General features: G+C 36.3%; 1 protein-coding gene across 2 annotated transcripts in view; it reads right to left on the bottom strand.

The window, feature by feature from the left end:
* Positions 1-18,104, bottom strand: part of CAND1 (cullin associated and neddylation dissociated 1) — a 50,823-nt gene that overhangs the window by 18,548 nt on the left and 14,171 nt on the right. The window contains exons 1-6 of one of the 2 annotated variants that reach the window (XM_032170676.2): positions 9,857-9,915; positions 8,709-8,863; positions 6,329-6,452; positions 3,827-4,083; positions 3,637-3,742; positions 2,399-2,544 (exon numbers count right to left, since the gene is read on the bottom strand). In XM_032170676.2, coding sequence (XP_032026567.1) covers positions 2,399-2,544; positions 3,637-3,742; positions 3,827-4,083; positions 6,329-6,452; positions 8,709-8,863; positions 9,857-9,900 — 832 coding nt within the window. In that variant the 5' untranslated portion in view covers positions 9,901-9,915. Of the gene's footprint in view, positions 1-2,398; positions 2,545-3,636; positions 3,743-3,826; positions 4,084-6,328; positions 6,453-8,708; positions 8,864-9,856; positions 9,916-18,104 lie in introns of those variants that run through there. The other variant, XM_032170675.2, reaches the window with a different exon arrangement.

Below are 18,104 nucleotides of genomic sequence, written 5' to 3'. Positions count from 1 at the left end.
GCCTTTCTTTCTAACACCATCAGGTTTAATTAGTTGGGTAATATGAAGTCAGAAAGGTGGCAGAAATATTAGCAGTTATCATGATAGTCTAAAATTATCTCACAATAATTTCTTTATTCTTAGATAAGACTATACATAGCCTTGAAATAATTGAGCGGAGTAATATCTTTTTACTGGCTTTTATTCCAATTAGCTTAGTTTTACAGTCAAATGTAGCCAGCTAGGCCTTAGAAGATTCTACAATATATAATAAAATAATAAAATTTTCCAACTCAAAAGCTTAAAATTCACCTTAGCACATTATAGGAAAATACAACCAAATACTGCTAAGTGCAAGACATTTGCTTATTTACCAATATCTATTTAAATAAAGTTAAAAGATACTGCCAAAATATACTATCAAGAGCACATAAAATTTTTTCCATGTCAATACACTATGGTAATTGCATCCCCGAAATATAAGCTTTATTCAAAACAAGATTATAAGAAATTAACAAATGTCCTTATTCACTAAAATTATGTTGATTTTATAAATCACAAAAACACCATGGTAGAAAGTCATTTAATGGGTATAATTCATAGTAAGTGATAAAGCAGGTGAAGTACCTGGTTTGTTATATAGCACACAAAAAAACAAAATTCAAAACCTGGAATATACATTGCTACTGCTTTCTTTAAAAGATATTCATATTAAAATACAAGCTAAGGTTTCCCTTCATTAATACAACCCATTTATTGACTGCCTGTGTGTCAAGCACTGTCCTAGGCACTGGAATAAAGCAGTCAATCAAGAGATTAAGACGTCTAGCCTTCACGAAACTTATATTCTAATAGGTAGGAGACCATCAATTACAGTATGTCAGAAAGTTACTAAGTGTGATAAACAAAATAAAAACAATAAAATGAAAGATAGTTCTGAGGTGGAAGACTAGCTGAGGGATGTGTGGAAAAAGGAATCAGGTATGACTGAAAGGTTTTTGGCCTGATCAGCTAAGAAGAATGGAGGTACCATTCTGAGATGGAAAAGGCTAAAGAAGAACAGGTTAGGTGGGAGATGGGGAAGGGGTAGGGAAAAGATATTTTAGATATCCAAGCAGCAATATTAATTAAGCAGTTGCATGGGAATCTGGATTCACAAGCGAGATGTGGATTAAAGATAGGATCTGGGTTGCCAGCATATTGATACTAAAGCCAGGAGACTAGATGAGATCAACAAAAAAATCAAGAGTATAACAGGTAAGTTCAAGGACTGAGCCTTGGGATACTCTAAGCACAGTGGTGAGGGTAAAGAAGAAGAAACAGCATGGAAGACTGGAGTAATCACAATGATAGGACTACATCCAGGCTAGAATGGTATCCCGGAAGCTAAATAAAGAATTGTTGCTGAGACTGAGTAATACAATAGGCAGAGTCAAACATTTGCAATCTCGTCCATCACTGGAGGAGAGAATGGAAACAAGAAAACTGAACTGCATTCTTTTAAGGAGTTCTGTTGTGGAGGAGAGAAACTAGGCAGCAGCTGCTAGAGGTGTTAAGAAACTCTTTTGGTAGTTGTTTTTTAAAGATGGGTGAAATTACTGACTTGATAGGAAAGCTGTTATATAAATTCATTCAAAGAATCAAACTAAAAAGTATTCTCAAAAATAACAAAAAATCCATCAACCTGTTTACCTAGTAATTTACCAACTTAAATATTTGTTATTATGATTCTTCCAATACAAACAAGAAACAAATGACATGAGCAACCCCTATGTCCTTGAAGTGCTCTACTACTTTCTAGAGTAAATATCATAAATCATCGTGTGATGGCATCAATCTTAGGAGCCTCAGAAATGTTGTAAGCTATTAATGAACATTAAATGGGGCCTCAAACAGTATTTAGAATTTTTCATGAACTATGAATAAACAAACCAATATTCTTTCAAACCAAGCTGCCCTAAATATGTGTCTCTACAGATTCAATTCTTTCTAAAACCTTGGTTTATCTTACAAAAATGCTTTGTAGAAAATCTGAATAGTACTTAAAACCAAAAATCATACATAGTTGCTAGCCAAGAGAAAACAAGTGGTAATGGTACTAGTTGTAAATATACAGATTTTTTTCTGTATACTTAAAGAAATAGAATTGGGACATGGTGAGCAATTTTTGCTACATACTTTTTCACCTTATTAACAGCATTAATGAATGATTTTTAGACATGATTTTTTAATGTGTTGCATAACAGTTCAATACATGGATGCCCTCTAACTTAATTTGCTATTGTCAAATATTGAGATCATTTCCCTTTTCACTATTATAACTAAATAAAACAAACAGTACAATTTGCACTAAGAATCATCTTCATCTATAACACTGTCTTTCATAAAAATTTAAAAGATTCTATTTAATTTGAAATACCTTGATCATCATCATCACCACCATCAGCATCCATTGCATTTTCATCTTCATCTTCATCATCGTAATTATAATTTGGATCATAGGTAAGATATTTAAGACAAATATTTATAATGGTAGAAACATGAGGATATACTTCCTTAGGACATCTAAAGACAAAAACAAAAGCTGCCTTGAAGAGCTGTATTTTACTCCTTGATTCATTACCTGCCACATTTTGCTTTATTACCAGCAATAACATAGGAGAGTAGTTCCCAGACTATCTAGCACCAATGATTCTTGCTCTTTCTCTCCCATGGACTTACTATTTTAAAAGGTTTACCTTTCAAATTGTACTTATTTAATCAATTTTAAGATGAACTCCCCCAATCCCCATTTTAACTATGTTATGATTAATGTGTGGCAGAATAGACAGAAATCGGTATATAATCAACATGTTATTAGCAAACCAAACCCAGATGAATGTGCTCTTCAGTAACTAGGATTATTTGTGGAAATGCCAGTGCATATTCACCTAGGCTTGGTCTTCTAGTGATGTAATGAGAGGACAGAACATATAAATGCCCACAGGGCCAGCAAATAAAAGAATACTTTGTGTTTCTCAACTAAAGGAACAAAAATGAATCCAACAATTTCTGATTTTCAGAATACGGTATGATTAAAAGCCACTTCTCAAAACCAGGAGTGTCAAGGGATAAATGCAGAAAACAACCAGTAAGTTCTCAAGACACCATGCTACTGCATTAGTCAAGAGCAAAAATAATGTTACTTATCTTGTATTGCCTTCTAGTACACAAATATACAACTTTTACTAAGCTTTTAAAAAATGTATTAGAATCAGTTTCCAAATTGAGAAACACTGGCCTAGCAAAATGGATGTGACCTAAGAAATTGTTGAAAAGACAATTCACTATTTATTTCTGACAATTTATCCTGCTGGGCTTTCAGTACAAACTACATTATTACACTGGCATTTCTTCCCTTCTAAAGTAAACCCAAAATAATTATAAATACCTTTCCAAAATTCTTTAAATAAAGTCCTAACAATGACAAGAAAAATTTTCAAAATAAATGTGATGACCACATTTTATAACAGCAAGATGACACTAGTTTCAAATACTGTATTATCTGCTATATCTGAAATCCAAAAGGCCACTTCTCCTCACACACCTAATGTAGACCTTATGATTCTATTCTTAAGGAAAAACTTTTTGTAAAAAATAGAGATCTTAAAAACTCACCTTCTTACAAATGATTCAAAGGCTTGAATACAGTACTCTCTTAATTCATCATCATCTACATTGCAAAATTTTACCACCAAAGGAATTATCTTCTCAAGGTATTCACCTAAGAAAAGCATAATGGTTCTTTAAAAACATGCATTAATTTTTTTAATTAAAGAAAACTTTAAAACTTTAAAAGATTTCTTACCTATTCTATGACCAGCTTGCCTACTAATAGCAGCAATACATTGTATGTAGGTTCTTGTTGTTGACATAGAATCATTTTTGGACAACTCTGACAACAGATGTTCAATAAGATCTACAAAAACTATATTTCCACAGCTCATAACCAGATGGCCAAGAGCGATAATGGTTCTTTTCCTCACTGCAAGTCTAGGGCTGGTCAACTGGGGAAGTAGACAGGTCAGAATTGAAGGATGGAAATTAACAAGAAGTCCTCCTTGCCTTAAAATAAAATAAAAAAAGAAAGAAAACAACAAATGAATTCAAGATGCCTGGCCACTACTAAATGTCTGGCCTCTGACCTCAATGCAAATATTCAGAACACAAATTTAGTTGAGACTAATTCATAGTGAAAGGAAAATTAAATTATCACTTTATCTACCAATGCAACTGAAACCTGAGCTAAGTGAATGCAGCACTGAAATTTACATTGCCAAACTGACTCCGGGAATCTAGACCTAAATCCCCAGTTATAGGATATCTAATCAACTGGCTTGGGAAAGTATTAAAAAAAAAAAAAAAAAAACCACAAGCCTGGGTGTGATGGCTCACACCTGTAATCCTGGCACTTTGGGAGGCTGAGGCAGGTAGATTGCTTGACCCCAGGAGTTCGAGACCAGCCTGGGCAACATGGCAAAAACCTCATCTCTACAAAAAACACAAAAATTAGCTGTGTGTGGTGGTGCATGCCTGTAGTCCCAGCTGCTCAGGAGGCTGAAGTGGGAGGATCACCTGAGCCTGGTAAATTGAGGCTGCAATGTGCCACGATCATGCCAATGCACTCCAGCCTGGGCCAAAATCTGTCTCAAAACCAAAACCAAACACAAAACAACAACAACCAAAACCACACAATAATCTTGTCACTTTCTCCTTCCAAAATCTCTAGATGATTTTCCGGGCCAGGCATGGCGGCTCATGCCTATAATCTCAGCACTTTGGGAGGCTGAGGCGGGTGGATAACTTGAGGTTAGATGTTCGAGACCACCCTGGCCAACATGGTAAATCCCTGCCTCTACTAAAAATACAAAAATTAAGCCAGGCGAGGTGGTGGGCACCTGTAATCCCAGCTACTCAAGAAGCTGAGGCAGGAGAATCACTGGAACCTAGGAGGCGGAGGTTGCAGTAAGATGAGATCACGGAACTGTACTCCAGCCTGGGTGACAGAGTGAGACTCCATCTCAAGAAAAAAAAAAAAAAAAAAGAAATCTAAATGATTTTCTGTATTCTGACTTTCTGTATTGCTTTTTTAGGGGGGGATTCACGACACTAAAAAACTGAGCTTCTCTTGAGTTCTCCCTCTCCCTTATTGGCTTTCCTCTATATATAGTTTCATTGTTCCTGTTGTTCCAACACCCCTCTTCCAAATCATCTCAAATGTATAGTTCAATGAGTCACTACTACCCAAACCTGTGCCAGGACAATCAGCATTCGTGATTAAATCACACACAGGACAAAAAGTCTGAATTTTCAGTTTATCAAATTAAACATAAATTCCTCATCTACTTCAACATGACCCCAATCTATCAGAATGATTTCCTACTGCTTTTCTATTCATTCTATATTCTAGAAAACTAGAATATGCTTCCCCATTCGTGTACTACTTATGTATTCTACACCTGGGCACATATACCTATTAAAGTGCTACCCATTCTTCAAAACCCAATTCAAATGCCACTTTCCATAAAAACTATTTTCTTGAATCCTTCATTTTAAAACCGAAAACACACTATGCTCCCAGTTAGTCTTTAGTCCCATTCTGCCCTGTAGCCATTTGTGTTCTTATGTCCTATCGTAAAGTATAAGCTCTTTCAGTGCCAGGATGATAGCTCCTCACTTTATACACACACACCCACATGAAGGCACTTGATTGTTTTTAAGTTGAATTTGCCACAGAAAACATACACACAAATAATGGTGGCCTATAATGAATATGAGAATCAGAAACTGACAGGTCCTTCAAGGTATTTTCTCCTAGGAGTTGCTTAGGTCTGTCTACGTTCTAACATCTGACTTCCAAAGGAAAGTGAAAAAGCAACAAATACATACAAGGCAAGGTCCTCCCTCCCCTAAAATATGCACTATTAATATGGTTACTGAAGATTACCAGCATTCTTTTAACTGGAAAATCCGTAACTACCAGCACATCTCCTTATCTAAATACATCACTGAATGCAAGAATATTATGAGTAAAACAAAACATGAACTGTGCTAAAAAAAATTTAAAATCACAAATTTTATTAATTACTTTAAAGAACTATAAAATGTTTACTATACAATATTATATACTTATACATTACTGTAATTAGCTTATTTCCCCCTCACTGCCAATCACACAAATTGATAAAACAGCCACCATTTAAATATGAATAATTTTTGACCAAGTTTTACTGTATTTACTAGAAAGGGTTTTTAGTAAATTAATGTAGTATCTGTATTACAAGTAATGGAAATAAATAGGCACACTTACCTGCTCAACATATCAGCCATAATATCCAAGGCTTCTAGCTGAACAGAGACATCTTCCTGTTTTGCTATTGCACTGGTAAGACGTCCAGTAATCTTTTTACATACATTAGCAGCTAATGCAGAGCCTGCATGAATAAGAAGCCAATAATAATTTCAAGGCAAGCATGCTGAATTCCCTCTTATATTCATGGTAGTAACCAAATATTTAACAACTCCACACTTGATCATGAGACACAAGAGATCCAGGGCAGAAAAACACATCTTTCAAAACAGGCTGCTTTTCAATAAAATAACTTATTAGAAATAAACAAGAATTAGACCAAATATTTAACAACTCCACACTTGATCATGAGACACAGGAGATCTGTGGGAGAAAAACACATCTTTCAAAACAGGCTGCTTTTCAATAAAATAACTTATTAGACATAAACGAGAATTAGAGATAACTTCAGAAGGGGTAAAGGACACAGAAAACAATACAGATGTCAGCAGATTCTTTCTACTGGATAATAGTAGATATTATAGATAACTAGTAATAGTAGATAGATAACTATTCTATCTACTAGATAATCTGTATGCATTGGTATGAATGCTAGCTATGGAGCCAGTAGTAGCTGCAGTGCTTGCACACCTAGATTGAAAAGCAGCAAGGAGAGTTTTCTCTATTTGAGTCTTTTCTAGTAGACTAGCCTTTTAAACTTCAGTGAATTAAAAAGCATATATTCTGAGCTCCAATGCTTAGCAGCTTCTTTTAAAAAAAAAAAATTAGCCACAACTTTTAATAAGGTCCTTTCCAACCCAAAGATTCCATAACTTCATTATAAAGCAGAAACCTCGTTCCAGGACTCATAAATCAGAATTGTTACTACTTACAGTAGGTCATGTTGTTACTGATGAGAGAAGAAAAAGAACAAGTCACTGTGAAAGTAAGAATCTGAATGGTTAAAAAAATTCTTGTAAGAACTGGAAATTGGCTCAATGCAAACACACTTCAATGACAGAAAAAAAATTAAAAAATATATACATAGCTAATACAATTATAAATAACATACTTCTGAGTTGGTGAAATGTTTTATTGAAATAAGTAACTATTTAATAAAGGTAAAATAACACTGGTATGATACATTGAAGAAAGCATCCTTTTTGGATTAAAAGATAATGGATTTGAATCTTTACCCAATTACTCACTCAACTTTGGGTGAATTAATCTAATCTCTCTGAATTTCAGTTCTCCCATCCACAAACTAGAAGGAATAGTAAGACCTCCCATATGATTGATGTTTAGACTAGTTTACGTACGCAGCCTTTAGCATGAAAACTAGCACAGTGAATGATTTAAGTACATGACTGAAAATAACATACCCAGACTACATTATTTAATTTTTTGTTTTTTTATTTTTTTTGAGACGGAGTTTTGCTCTTGTTCCCCAGGCTGGAGTGCAATGGCACCATCTCGGCTCACCGCAACCTCTGCCTCCTGAGTTAAAGTGATTCTCCTGCCTCAGCCTCCCAAGTAGCTGGGATTACAGGCATGCACCACCACACCCGGCTAATTTTGTATTTTTAGTAGAGACGGGGTTTCTCCATGTTGGTCAGGCTGGTCTCGAACTCCCGACCTCAGGTGATCCGCCTGCCTTGGCCTTCCAAAGTGCTGGGATTATAGGCATGAGCCACCTCGCCTGGCCCCCAGACTACATTATTACCAATCTAAATCCTCCCATGAAATATGTGATAATCTCACCTTTTGCAGATGAGACAGTAACCTTTAGCCTGCTAATTTTAGCAATAGTTTAGTAGTCAAGACCAATTCTAAAATTTATATTACCTACACATTTCTATCAAAGGCCAAAAGCTAATTAGTTGACAAATACATTAATCATAGTTTTAAATTTAATTACCAAGTAGCTGTAAAAGACTCAGCTTTAATTAAAGCTACTAGTAAAGTGAACTATTTCACAGCTATGTCTGAATGGTGTTAAGTTTTACATAGCAAATACTGATGCAAAGTGAAATTAATACTGGAAACAGAGAACTAATCAGGACGTAATATTTTGGTTATCTCTTCCCTCACTGCATAGGTTGGCATAACTCTAGTCTGCAGTCATGGTACACACAGTATAAAATCTTGCTCCAACATATAAAAATCCTTCACTGAAATTCATATTATGTACAAGTTCAATCGAAATATTCATTTAACATTTAATTTATTTCTAAGAAAAATAAGGCTTCAAGCTTTAATTTTCTTAATTGTCCAAAGGGATTCCTATGAAGATCTGTAAGGACAGCCACCTCCCTCCCTCCTTGGCCAGAAGGGGAAAAAAAGGTGGGGAGAAATACCTCCACATAAAAAGAAATAGGAAGAAAAATGTGCTGTTGCTTACCACTGGAAGCTGGAGGAAGTTCTCCAATTACTGTTTTAAGACCAATACTTGAAATGTCTCGAAGTTGTTCTTTATCAGAAAGCATGTTAGTGCAGAGGGTATCTACAATTGTCTCTACTTGGTATTCTTTCACTTTACTCACTAAAGGGCCAAGACTGTAATACAAAGAAGAAATTGTTTAAAAAAAAGCTAGATAAGCACAAAAACAGGAAAATACATAAGTAGAAATGTTAACCTTTCCACCTAGAACTTTCAAGATAAAGTATATACCATGTCTGTATCATAAATAGTATACAAATGACGTAAAAAATTGTGATTGGTTAAGATTTTTGCAGTTGGTTTCCAAGTTTTTCTCATTGATTTCCATCCTAGTAACATGAAACTGAAGCTGCTTTACGTATCATACCCCATGACATACCCCTAAAGCTAATTAGTTGACAAATACACAGAAAACTTATTTTTTATTTTTTTTGAGAGACAGGATCTCACTGTTGTTCACACTGGCCTTGAACTCCTGGGCTCAAGCAATCCTCCCACTTCAGCCTCCTGAGTAACTAGGACTACAAGGGCACAACACCATGGCTGGCATAAAACTTTTTAGTAATAAGGTAAGGCCAGATGCAGTGGCTCACACCTGTAATCCCAGCACTTCAGGAGGCCAAGGCAGGTGGATCACTTGAGGCCAGGAGTTCGAGACCAGCCTGGCCAACATGGTGAAATCCCATGCCTACTAAAAATACAAAAAAAATTAGCTGGGCGTGCTGGTATGTGCCCGTAGTCCCAGCTACTTGGGAAGCTGAGGCACAAGAATTGCTTAAACCCAGGAGGCGGAGGTTGCAGTGAGCCCAGATTGTACCACTGCACTGTAGCCTGGGCCAAAGGAGACTCTGTCTCAATTAATCAATCAATAGGTGAATCAGGAGTTTCCTCCTAACAAGAAGTTTTTCCTACAATGGAAGTTCCATCCAACATATAGATTTAACATCCCTCATCTAAAAATTCAAAACTTTTTGAGTGCCATGGTGGAAAATTCCACACCTGACCTCATGTGCTGGTCAGTCAAAGCTTTGTTTCATGCAGAGAATTATTATTTTTTCCCCTTCCTATCTTCAATGTACAGAATTACTAAAAATATCATATAAAATTACCTTGGGGCTATAAGAGATATATATGAAACATAAATGAATTTCATGTTTAGACTTGGGTTCCATGCCCAAGTTATCTCATTTTGTATATGCAAATATTCCAAAATCTGGAAAAATACAAAATATGAAACACTCTGGTCACAAGCACTTCAGATAAAGGACACTAAACCTGCATCACTTTGCCAACGTTGACCCTTTCTTTCTATTACCAAACACCACCTCATGAACCAAAAGAATTTCCACTGCCCTTGAATCTCCTTGAGGAGATTTATAAAACAATGTGCCTTTTACAATCTTGTCTAAATGTTAAAAGCATAAAGTAACTGGTTGTAAAGATGAAAACAAGTGAATACTACACTACCCTGTGCTCCCAAAGCGCCCTGCATATACTTTTCTCATTACTATCATGGATGTTGTTACAAGTTTGCATTATGTCCACCAATTGAACCATTTCTTGAGGATGGAGGAAAGTCCTTCCTTTGTGTTCTTCCCATAGATTTTATTAGGTAAGTTTGGTACATGAATATCATTAAGACAGCAGTTCCCAACCATTTTGGCAGCAGGGACCGATTTCATGGAAGACAATTTTTCCACGGATTTGCAGGGGAGGCGGTTTCAGAATGAACTGTTCGACCTCAGATCATCAGGCATTAGATTCTCATAAGGAGCATGCAACCTAGATCCCTTGCACTCACAGTTTACGATAGGGTTTGTGCTCCTATGAGAATCGAATGCCACCGCTGATCTGACAGGAGGCAAAGCTCAGGCAGTAATGCTGGCTCGCCCTCTGCTCTCCTCCTGCTGTGCAGCCCAGTTCCCAACAGGCCAAGGATCTGTACGGGTCCACGGCCCAGGGTGTAAGGATCCCTATATTAAGAAGTCGCTGTATTCAAAATTATTGAATAACAAAGACAGTATGGCCCCTATCTTCAAAAACTTAACCATCTGGTTGATGAACTAAGGAACGCACGTAACTATGAAACAGAGAAGGCATTCACTACTCTGGCATGATTAAAAACAAATTAAAAAAGACTTTTAAGCCGGGCGTGGTGGCTCAAGCCTGTAATCCCAGCACTTTGGGAGGCTGAGGCGGGCGGATCACGAGGTCAGGAGATCGAGACCATCCTGGCTAACACAGTGAAACCCCGTCTCTACTAAAAACACAAAAAATTAGCCGGGCGTGTTGGCGGGCGCCTGTATTCCCAGCTACTCGGGAGGCTGAGGCAGGAGAATGGCGTGAACCCAGGAGGTGGAGGTTGCGGTGAGCCGAGATCGCGCCACTGCACTCCAGCCTGGGGGACAGAGAAAGACTCCTTCTCAAAAAAAAAAAAAGACTTTTAAATGCAATGTCAGCATTTACAGGGTAAGAGACTGAACATTAACAGTCAGATTTTTAGGTATTAAGTTTTTTTGTTTTTTTTTTTTTGAGACACAATCTTGCTTTGTCGCCAGGCTGGAGTGCAGTGGTCTGATGTTGGCTCACTGTAACCTCAGCCTCCGAGGTTCAAGTGATTCTCATGCCTCAGCCTCCCAAGTAGCTGGGACTACAAGTGTGTACCAATATGTCCCATTAATTTTTGTATTTTTAGTAGAGACGGGGTTTCACCATGTTGATTAGGCTGGTCTCGAACTCCTGACCTCAAGTGATCCACCCGCCTTGGCCTCCCAAAGTGCTGGGATTATAGGCATAAGCCACGCCAGGCTGGCACTGAACTTTCATGAGACAGTTAGAAAAGAAAAGCATTTCAAATGAGGAAACAAGCTCTTGTAAAGAACAGAGACTAAAACAAGTGGAATGCACATTGAAATAAATTAGGAGTAAAAAGAACTGCTTGATACAAAAGGCAGATGGAAAACACCACAGGAAAAATAACCACCTATGATATTACAGAGAACTCTTAATGTCTAGTCGATGACTTGAAATGTGATAAAACTGGAAGCCAATGCATTTTTTCAAGCATAAGTAACATCATGAAAATTTAATTTGATAAATGCTCAGATCAGTGTCTCAAATAGATGCTCAATTGATGACTGCTGACTGCTTGACCAGAGAAGTAGTAGGCAGGTCAATTTGGTGATTTAAAAGAAAAGATAAAAATAAAAAAACAGAAAGGTTAAATACATAAATACAGCCTAATCCAAAATGAAGGCAGTGATAACTGAAACATGGCAGATACATGGAAAGACCGAATATAAAATAATAAAAATTGGGAGTGAAGTTAAAAGGAACTCAAAAATGAATTTAAAGAGTTATAGCTTTCAGCAGAATAGTGGTGAGTCACGATTGTAATCCGAGCACTTTGGGAGACTGAGGCGAGTGGGCTCTTGAGCTTGCCCAGCCTGGGCAACATGGTGAAACCCTGCCTCTAACAAAAATACTAAAATTAGCCGGGGGTGGTGCATGCACCTGTGGTCCCAGCTACTTGGGAGGCTGAGGTGAGGATCACTGGAGCCCAGGAAGTCAAGGCTGCAGTGAGCCATGATCACACCACTGCACTCTCACCTGGGTGACAGGGTGAGACCCTGCCTTAAAAAAAGAGAATGTTATTATTAATTAGCTGGACGTGGTGGCGCATGCCTGTAATCCCAGCTACTCGGGAGGCTGGGGCAGGAGAATCACTCGAACCTGGGAGGCAGAGGTTGTGGTTAGCTGAGATGGCGCCACTGCACTCTAGCCTAGGCAACAAGAGCAAAACTCCGTCTCAAACAAATAAAATAAAAATAACAAAAAATTTAAATGCTGTATTTAAAAACTAAAAATAAAAAATAAAGCGCAGAAATTATAAAACTGAATAAAAGAAAAAACAAGACTTAACTACCTGCTATCTACAACAAACAATTTTAAAATAAAAACAGATAAAACAAGAAATAAAAAAGATACATATGCACATACACCAATCTTGAAACAAACGGGAGTGGCTATATTACTAACATCAGAGAAAATATATTTCAAGGTAAGGTGTATTACCAGAGATAAAGAGAAATGTCTTATATTCATAAAAGGGTCATACATCAAGAAGACGTCACTAGTATAAATGTTTATGTACCCAGTCATTGGCAAAGACTCTCTGACCAAACTTTACTAAGCCACGTCTGAGCCCTCTTCTCAAGAAGTAGTTCTTGACTCTGGGCCCCTGTCCTTGCCAGGCCTACATAGCCCAATTGTAGCGAGAATCTCACCACCCCTCATGTTTGTTCTTGTATAATGTTCCATCTCTGACCGACTCCGCTTTTTGGCTATAAATTTCCACTTGTCATAGTATTTGAAGTTGGGATCAATCTCTTTCTCCTATTGCAATAGTCTTTACACCTATCACAATAGTCCTGATTAAAGTATTTCTTACTGTTTAAACAAATGTCAGAACAATTTTGTCTTTAACATTATACAGCTTTAAAATGCAAGAAAAAGAAACTGACTTTATTATAGGGAAAAGTAATACATAGTTGAAAGTTTTAACATCCTTCCCAACAGTCAACAGATCAACTAAACAAAAAATCAGAAAGGACAGCCGGGCATGGTGGCTTATGTCTAAAATACCAGCTCTTTGGGAGGTGGAGGTGGGCGGATTACTTGAGGTCAGGAGTTCCAGACCAGCCTGGCCAACATGGTGAAACCCTGTCTCTACAAAAATACAAAAATTAGCCGAGTGTGATGGTGTGCGCCTGTAACCCCAGTTACTTGGGAGGCAGTCTGAGAATCGCTTGAACCTGGGAGGCAGAGGTTGCAGTGAGCAAAGATCACACCACTGCACTCCAGCCTGGGTGACAGACTGGAGTCTAAAAAAAAAAAAATTTCAGAAAAGATATAAATCTGAACACTATCAAATACCTTGACCTGACACTTATAAAACACTTTACCCAACAACTGCAGAATATACTTTCAAGTATATATAAAACATTTGCCAAGACCTACCATGTGGTACACCACAAAACAAATCTCAATAAATGTTAAAAGAAAGTGCCCTGACCACAGCAGAATTAAACTATACACCAGTAAAAAAATAGATAACCTCCAAATATCTGGAAACTGCTTCTAAATAACCAATTGACTAAAATAAAAAAAAAATCACATCACAAATTAAAATATTTCAAACTGAATAATGAATATACCAAAATTTCTAGGATGTAGCTAAAGACATACTTAGAGGAAAATATATACCTTTATATGTTTAAATTAGAAAGAAAGCCATTAGGAAAGCAATAATCACAGAAGAAATCAATGAAACAGACAACAAACAGACAAAATTAACAAACCTACAAGTCAGGTCTTTGATTAAGATTAGTAAAGCTGGCAAGTTCTTGATTCAATTAACTGATGATTAAAAAAAGGAACAAAAATTATCAAAATTAGGATTGAAAGAAAGGGATATTCACTGATGACATGATTGTTTAGGTAGAAAATCCTGAGGACTCGGCAAAAACGACTTTAACAAGTATGAGATACTATGGTTCATGGTTGAAAGACTATTGTTAATACACAAATTCTTCTCAAATACTCCTAAAGCTTCAACACAATTTTAATCAAAATTCAAGCAAGCTTATTTTTAAGAATAAAAGCTGACAACTCTAAAATTTACATGGAAATATAAATGACCTAAAAAACTAAACTACTCTTGAGAAAGGAAGAATGAAGCTAGAGAACTTAAATTACCTTTTACTTTACACTTAGCTACACCTGTGTTTCTCAACAGGGCAATTTTTGCTCTCCAAGAGATATCTGGCAATGCCTGCAGACATTTTTGATTGTTACAATTGGGAGAGGTGGGAATGCTATTGGCAAATACTGAGTAAAGGCCAGGGATGCTGCTAAACACTCTACAATACACAGAATACATAGCTCCGAACAACAAAAAGAATTATCTGGCCCAGAGAGTCAGTAATGCCAAAGTTGATAAACCCTGAGTTACAATGAATGCAAGTGTTGTACTGGTATAAGTATAGACAAATAAACCAATGGAACAAAACAGCATCTATAAATAGACCCACACTTTTATAGTCAATTGATTTTTTGACGAGGATGCCAAAGTAATTCAGTAGGGAAGGAAGGTCTTTTCAATAAATGGTGCTGCATCAACTGGATATCCATTTGGAGAAAAAAGAAAAAGTTAATTCCTACCTCATATCCTTTGCAAAAATAAATTCAAGATAGATCATAGAACTAAAAGTAAAGCTAAAATTAGAAATCTTATTTGGAGAAAATCTTTACAACCTAAGGTAAACAAAGATTTCTTAGGACACAGAAAACAATAACCAGAAAAGAAAATTTTTAATTAACTTATAAATTAAATCAAACTAAATTCAAAACCAAAATTAAAAACTTAAGCTCATCAAATTCAGAGAAGAACTACAACTTGATAATAAAAAGTCCATGCACAAAAAAAACAAATGGCCAAAAAACACAGGAAACAGTGCTTGACATCATTAGTTATCAGAGAAACAGAAATTAAAACCACACTTACACACCTACTGAAGTGGCTAAAATTAAAAACTGGCACAACCAAATGGCTGGTGAGAATGTGGAGCAACTGGTACTTTCACATAAAGTGGTAGATAGACTTTTGGAAACCATTTGGCGTTTTCATAAAAAGCTAAGTGAACAAGAGCAGTTTCACTCTTGGGTATCAGTAAAAAATAAAGACGGCCGGGCGCGGTGGCTCCCAGCACTTTGGGAAGCCGAGGTGGGCGGATCACGAGGTCAGGAGATCGCGACCATCCTGGCTAACACAGTGAAACCCCGTCTCTACTAAAAGAATACAAAAAGATTAGCTGGGCATGGTGGCGGGCACCTACAGTCCCAGCTAGAGGGGAGGCTCAGACAGGAGAATGGCGTGAACCCGGGAGGCGGAGCTTGCAGTGAGCGGAGACCCAGCCACTGCACTCCAGCCAGGGCAACTGAGCGAGACTCTGTCTCAAAAAAATAATAATAATAAATAAAATAAAGACATATGTCCTAAAAGGGACTTGTACGCGAAACGTTCACTGTATATTTATTCACAGTAGTCAAATCCGTGAAAGAAACCAAATGAATAAACAAACTATCAATGGACTACTAATCATTAATAAAAAGGCATGAACTACTAATATACACAACATGGATGAACTTGTGGTGTTATGAGAGCAAAAATAGCCAGATACAGGAACACATACTATGTAATTCCATTTATATGAGTTTTGTAACAGGCAAAACTAATTTATGGTAAATAAAACGTGAATAATGGTGACCTTGATTGGAGATGTTGTATGATAAAATTATATAATTTTATCAAATGATTATCCAGTCATTTGAAAAAGGTCCATCTTTTTCTCAGTGATGCCACCTTCATAACATACTTTCCATTCTATTTTACCTCACTGGTCTATTAATGCCCCACTACCTCACTGCTTTGATTATACAGACATAATATTTATAGGGCTAACCAACACCTCTCTACCTTCAGCAATTGTTCTACCTGTTCAGAGTTTTCTTAACTATCTTCAGCACATGCTCACTCTCAACCCTAATATACTTTAGTCAATTTGTCTAGTTTCTGGAAAAAAACTTAATGATTTTTATAATTTTTTTATAATTATTTTATAATTAGTTTAGCATAAAAGTAACCTGAAGAGAACCAAAACTTATTTGTGGAGTTATCCCATCCAAGGACATGGGATATCTCTCTCCTTGTTCAAGTACATTTCTGTATCTTAAAGTATTTTAAAATTTCTCTCCCATAAATTTGGAATAACAGAAATCTGTAATCTTACCTTATACTACACAACACTGCAATCCAAGGTCACCATTGTAACATTTCTTGTTACATTTACTCCTACTTTGTCTTTCTGTTGCTATAATAAATGGGTGTTCCTTTCTATTGTATCTTCTAATTGCCCATATGAAAACCTAGTTATCAAAAGCTTATATGAAAAGCTACTAATTTTGTAAATTTTACATCCTACCTCACTGAATTCTTTTTGTAAATTCAATTTTTCATAATTGACTTGTTTTTCCCACACATACTTTTCAATTCTTATGCCTCTTTCTTCCTACCCCTCTGTCTTAAAGTGGTTAATACCCTCAAAAGAAACGGCAGAGAGATACACATATTTGCCTTGTCCCTGACTTTAGGGTGAATGTATCTGGTATTTTATAACTTTTGGACTGAAGTAAGTGTGTGTATGTGTGTGTGTCAGGGGCGGGGGCTGAAGTGTGTCTGTGTGTATGTGTGTGAGGGCTGAAGAAAGTGTGTGTGTGTGTGTGTGTGTGTGTACGTGCATGTGTACTCTTTTAAGGACCTATCAATTCCTATGTTGTTACATGTTTGACCTGGAACAGATGATGAATTCTGTCAAGTGGGATAATACATCTTCAAACTGTTCTTCACTCTAATGACAAATCAAGTATGATGCTGGTTTTTGGAAGTTTTTCACCTCCCTAATTACATTAAGTAAACTAAGTGCTTTTGTTTTGTTTTGTTTTAATCAAGATTCAATGTTGACTCTTACCAGTGTCTTGACAACTAACCAGATAGTTTTTTCTCCCTTTGACCTACTAACATAATAACTGTATTAATAAAGCATATAATACTGAACTGCCCCCTTAAAATCTTAGTCACAGTATGTTACTAATAATACACTGCTATATTTTATTTTGAACATTTAAATGAAGCTAGTCTATAATTTTCTTTCTTTTTTTTTTTTTAAGTATTATCATTAGTCAGGATCTGTTACCAGTATTTAATTTGAATAAAAGTCTGGAAGGTTTTCATACTTACCCTATGTTCTAGAACAGTACTACAACTCTCTGTACTGGAATTATCTGTTCTTTGAGGTTTTAAAGATGTCTGTGAAATATTTCTGGATCTTTCTTTTGGGTGATGAATTCTTTGTTCAATTTTTCCAATTTTTTGATACGGCTGCTTAATAGTTGATATGGCTGCTTAATAATCTATCTATTGGGATTTTCCATCCTCCAAGACCGAGCTCTTAGATTATTTACTATCATTTTATCTCCTACTCTATTTATTTATATCCTAATTCCTTTATTTTCTTGAATATATGTTATTTATCCCCAACTCCTCTAATTATAAATATAAAATACCAACAAAAGGTCAAGAAACTCAGGTTCCTAATGAGTAAAGATACATACTAAAGTGACTAAGAAGTACGTACCTCCCAACTCTCAATTTAGGACAAAAATTACTTTTTTAAAGACTTATTTTTTTAAAAGGTTGAGAAACATTCAGGAAACATTTTGAACGAAGTTTAATTTTGT

The sequence above is a fragment of the Hylobates moloch genome, unplaced genomic scaffold, assembly GCF_009828535.3.
Source record: "Hylobates moloch isolate HMO894 unplaced genomic scaffold, HMol_V3 SCAFFOLD_12, whole genome shotgun sequence".
NCBI lineage: Eukaryota > Metazoa > Chordata > Mammalia > Primates > Hylobatidae > Hylobates > Hylobates moloch.
This window is presented reverse-complemented; position numbering and strand designations above follow the sequence as displayed.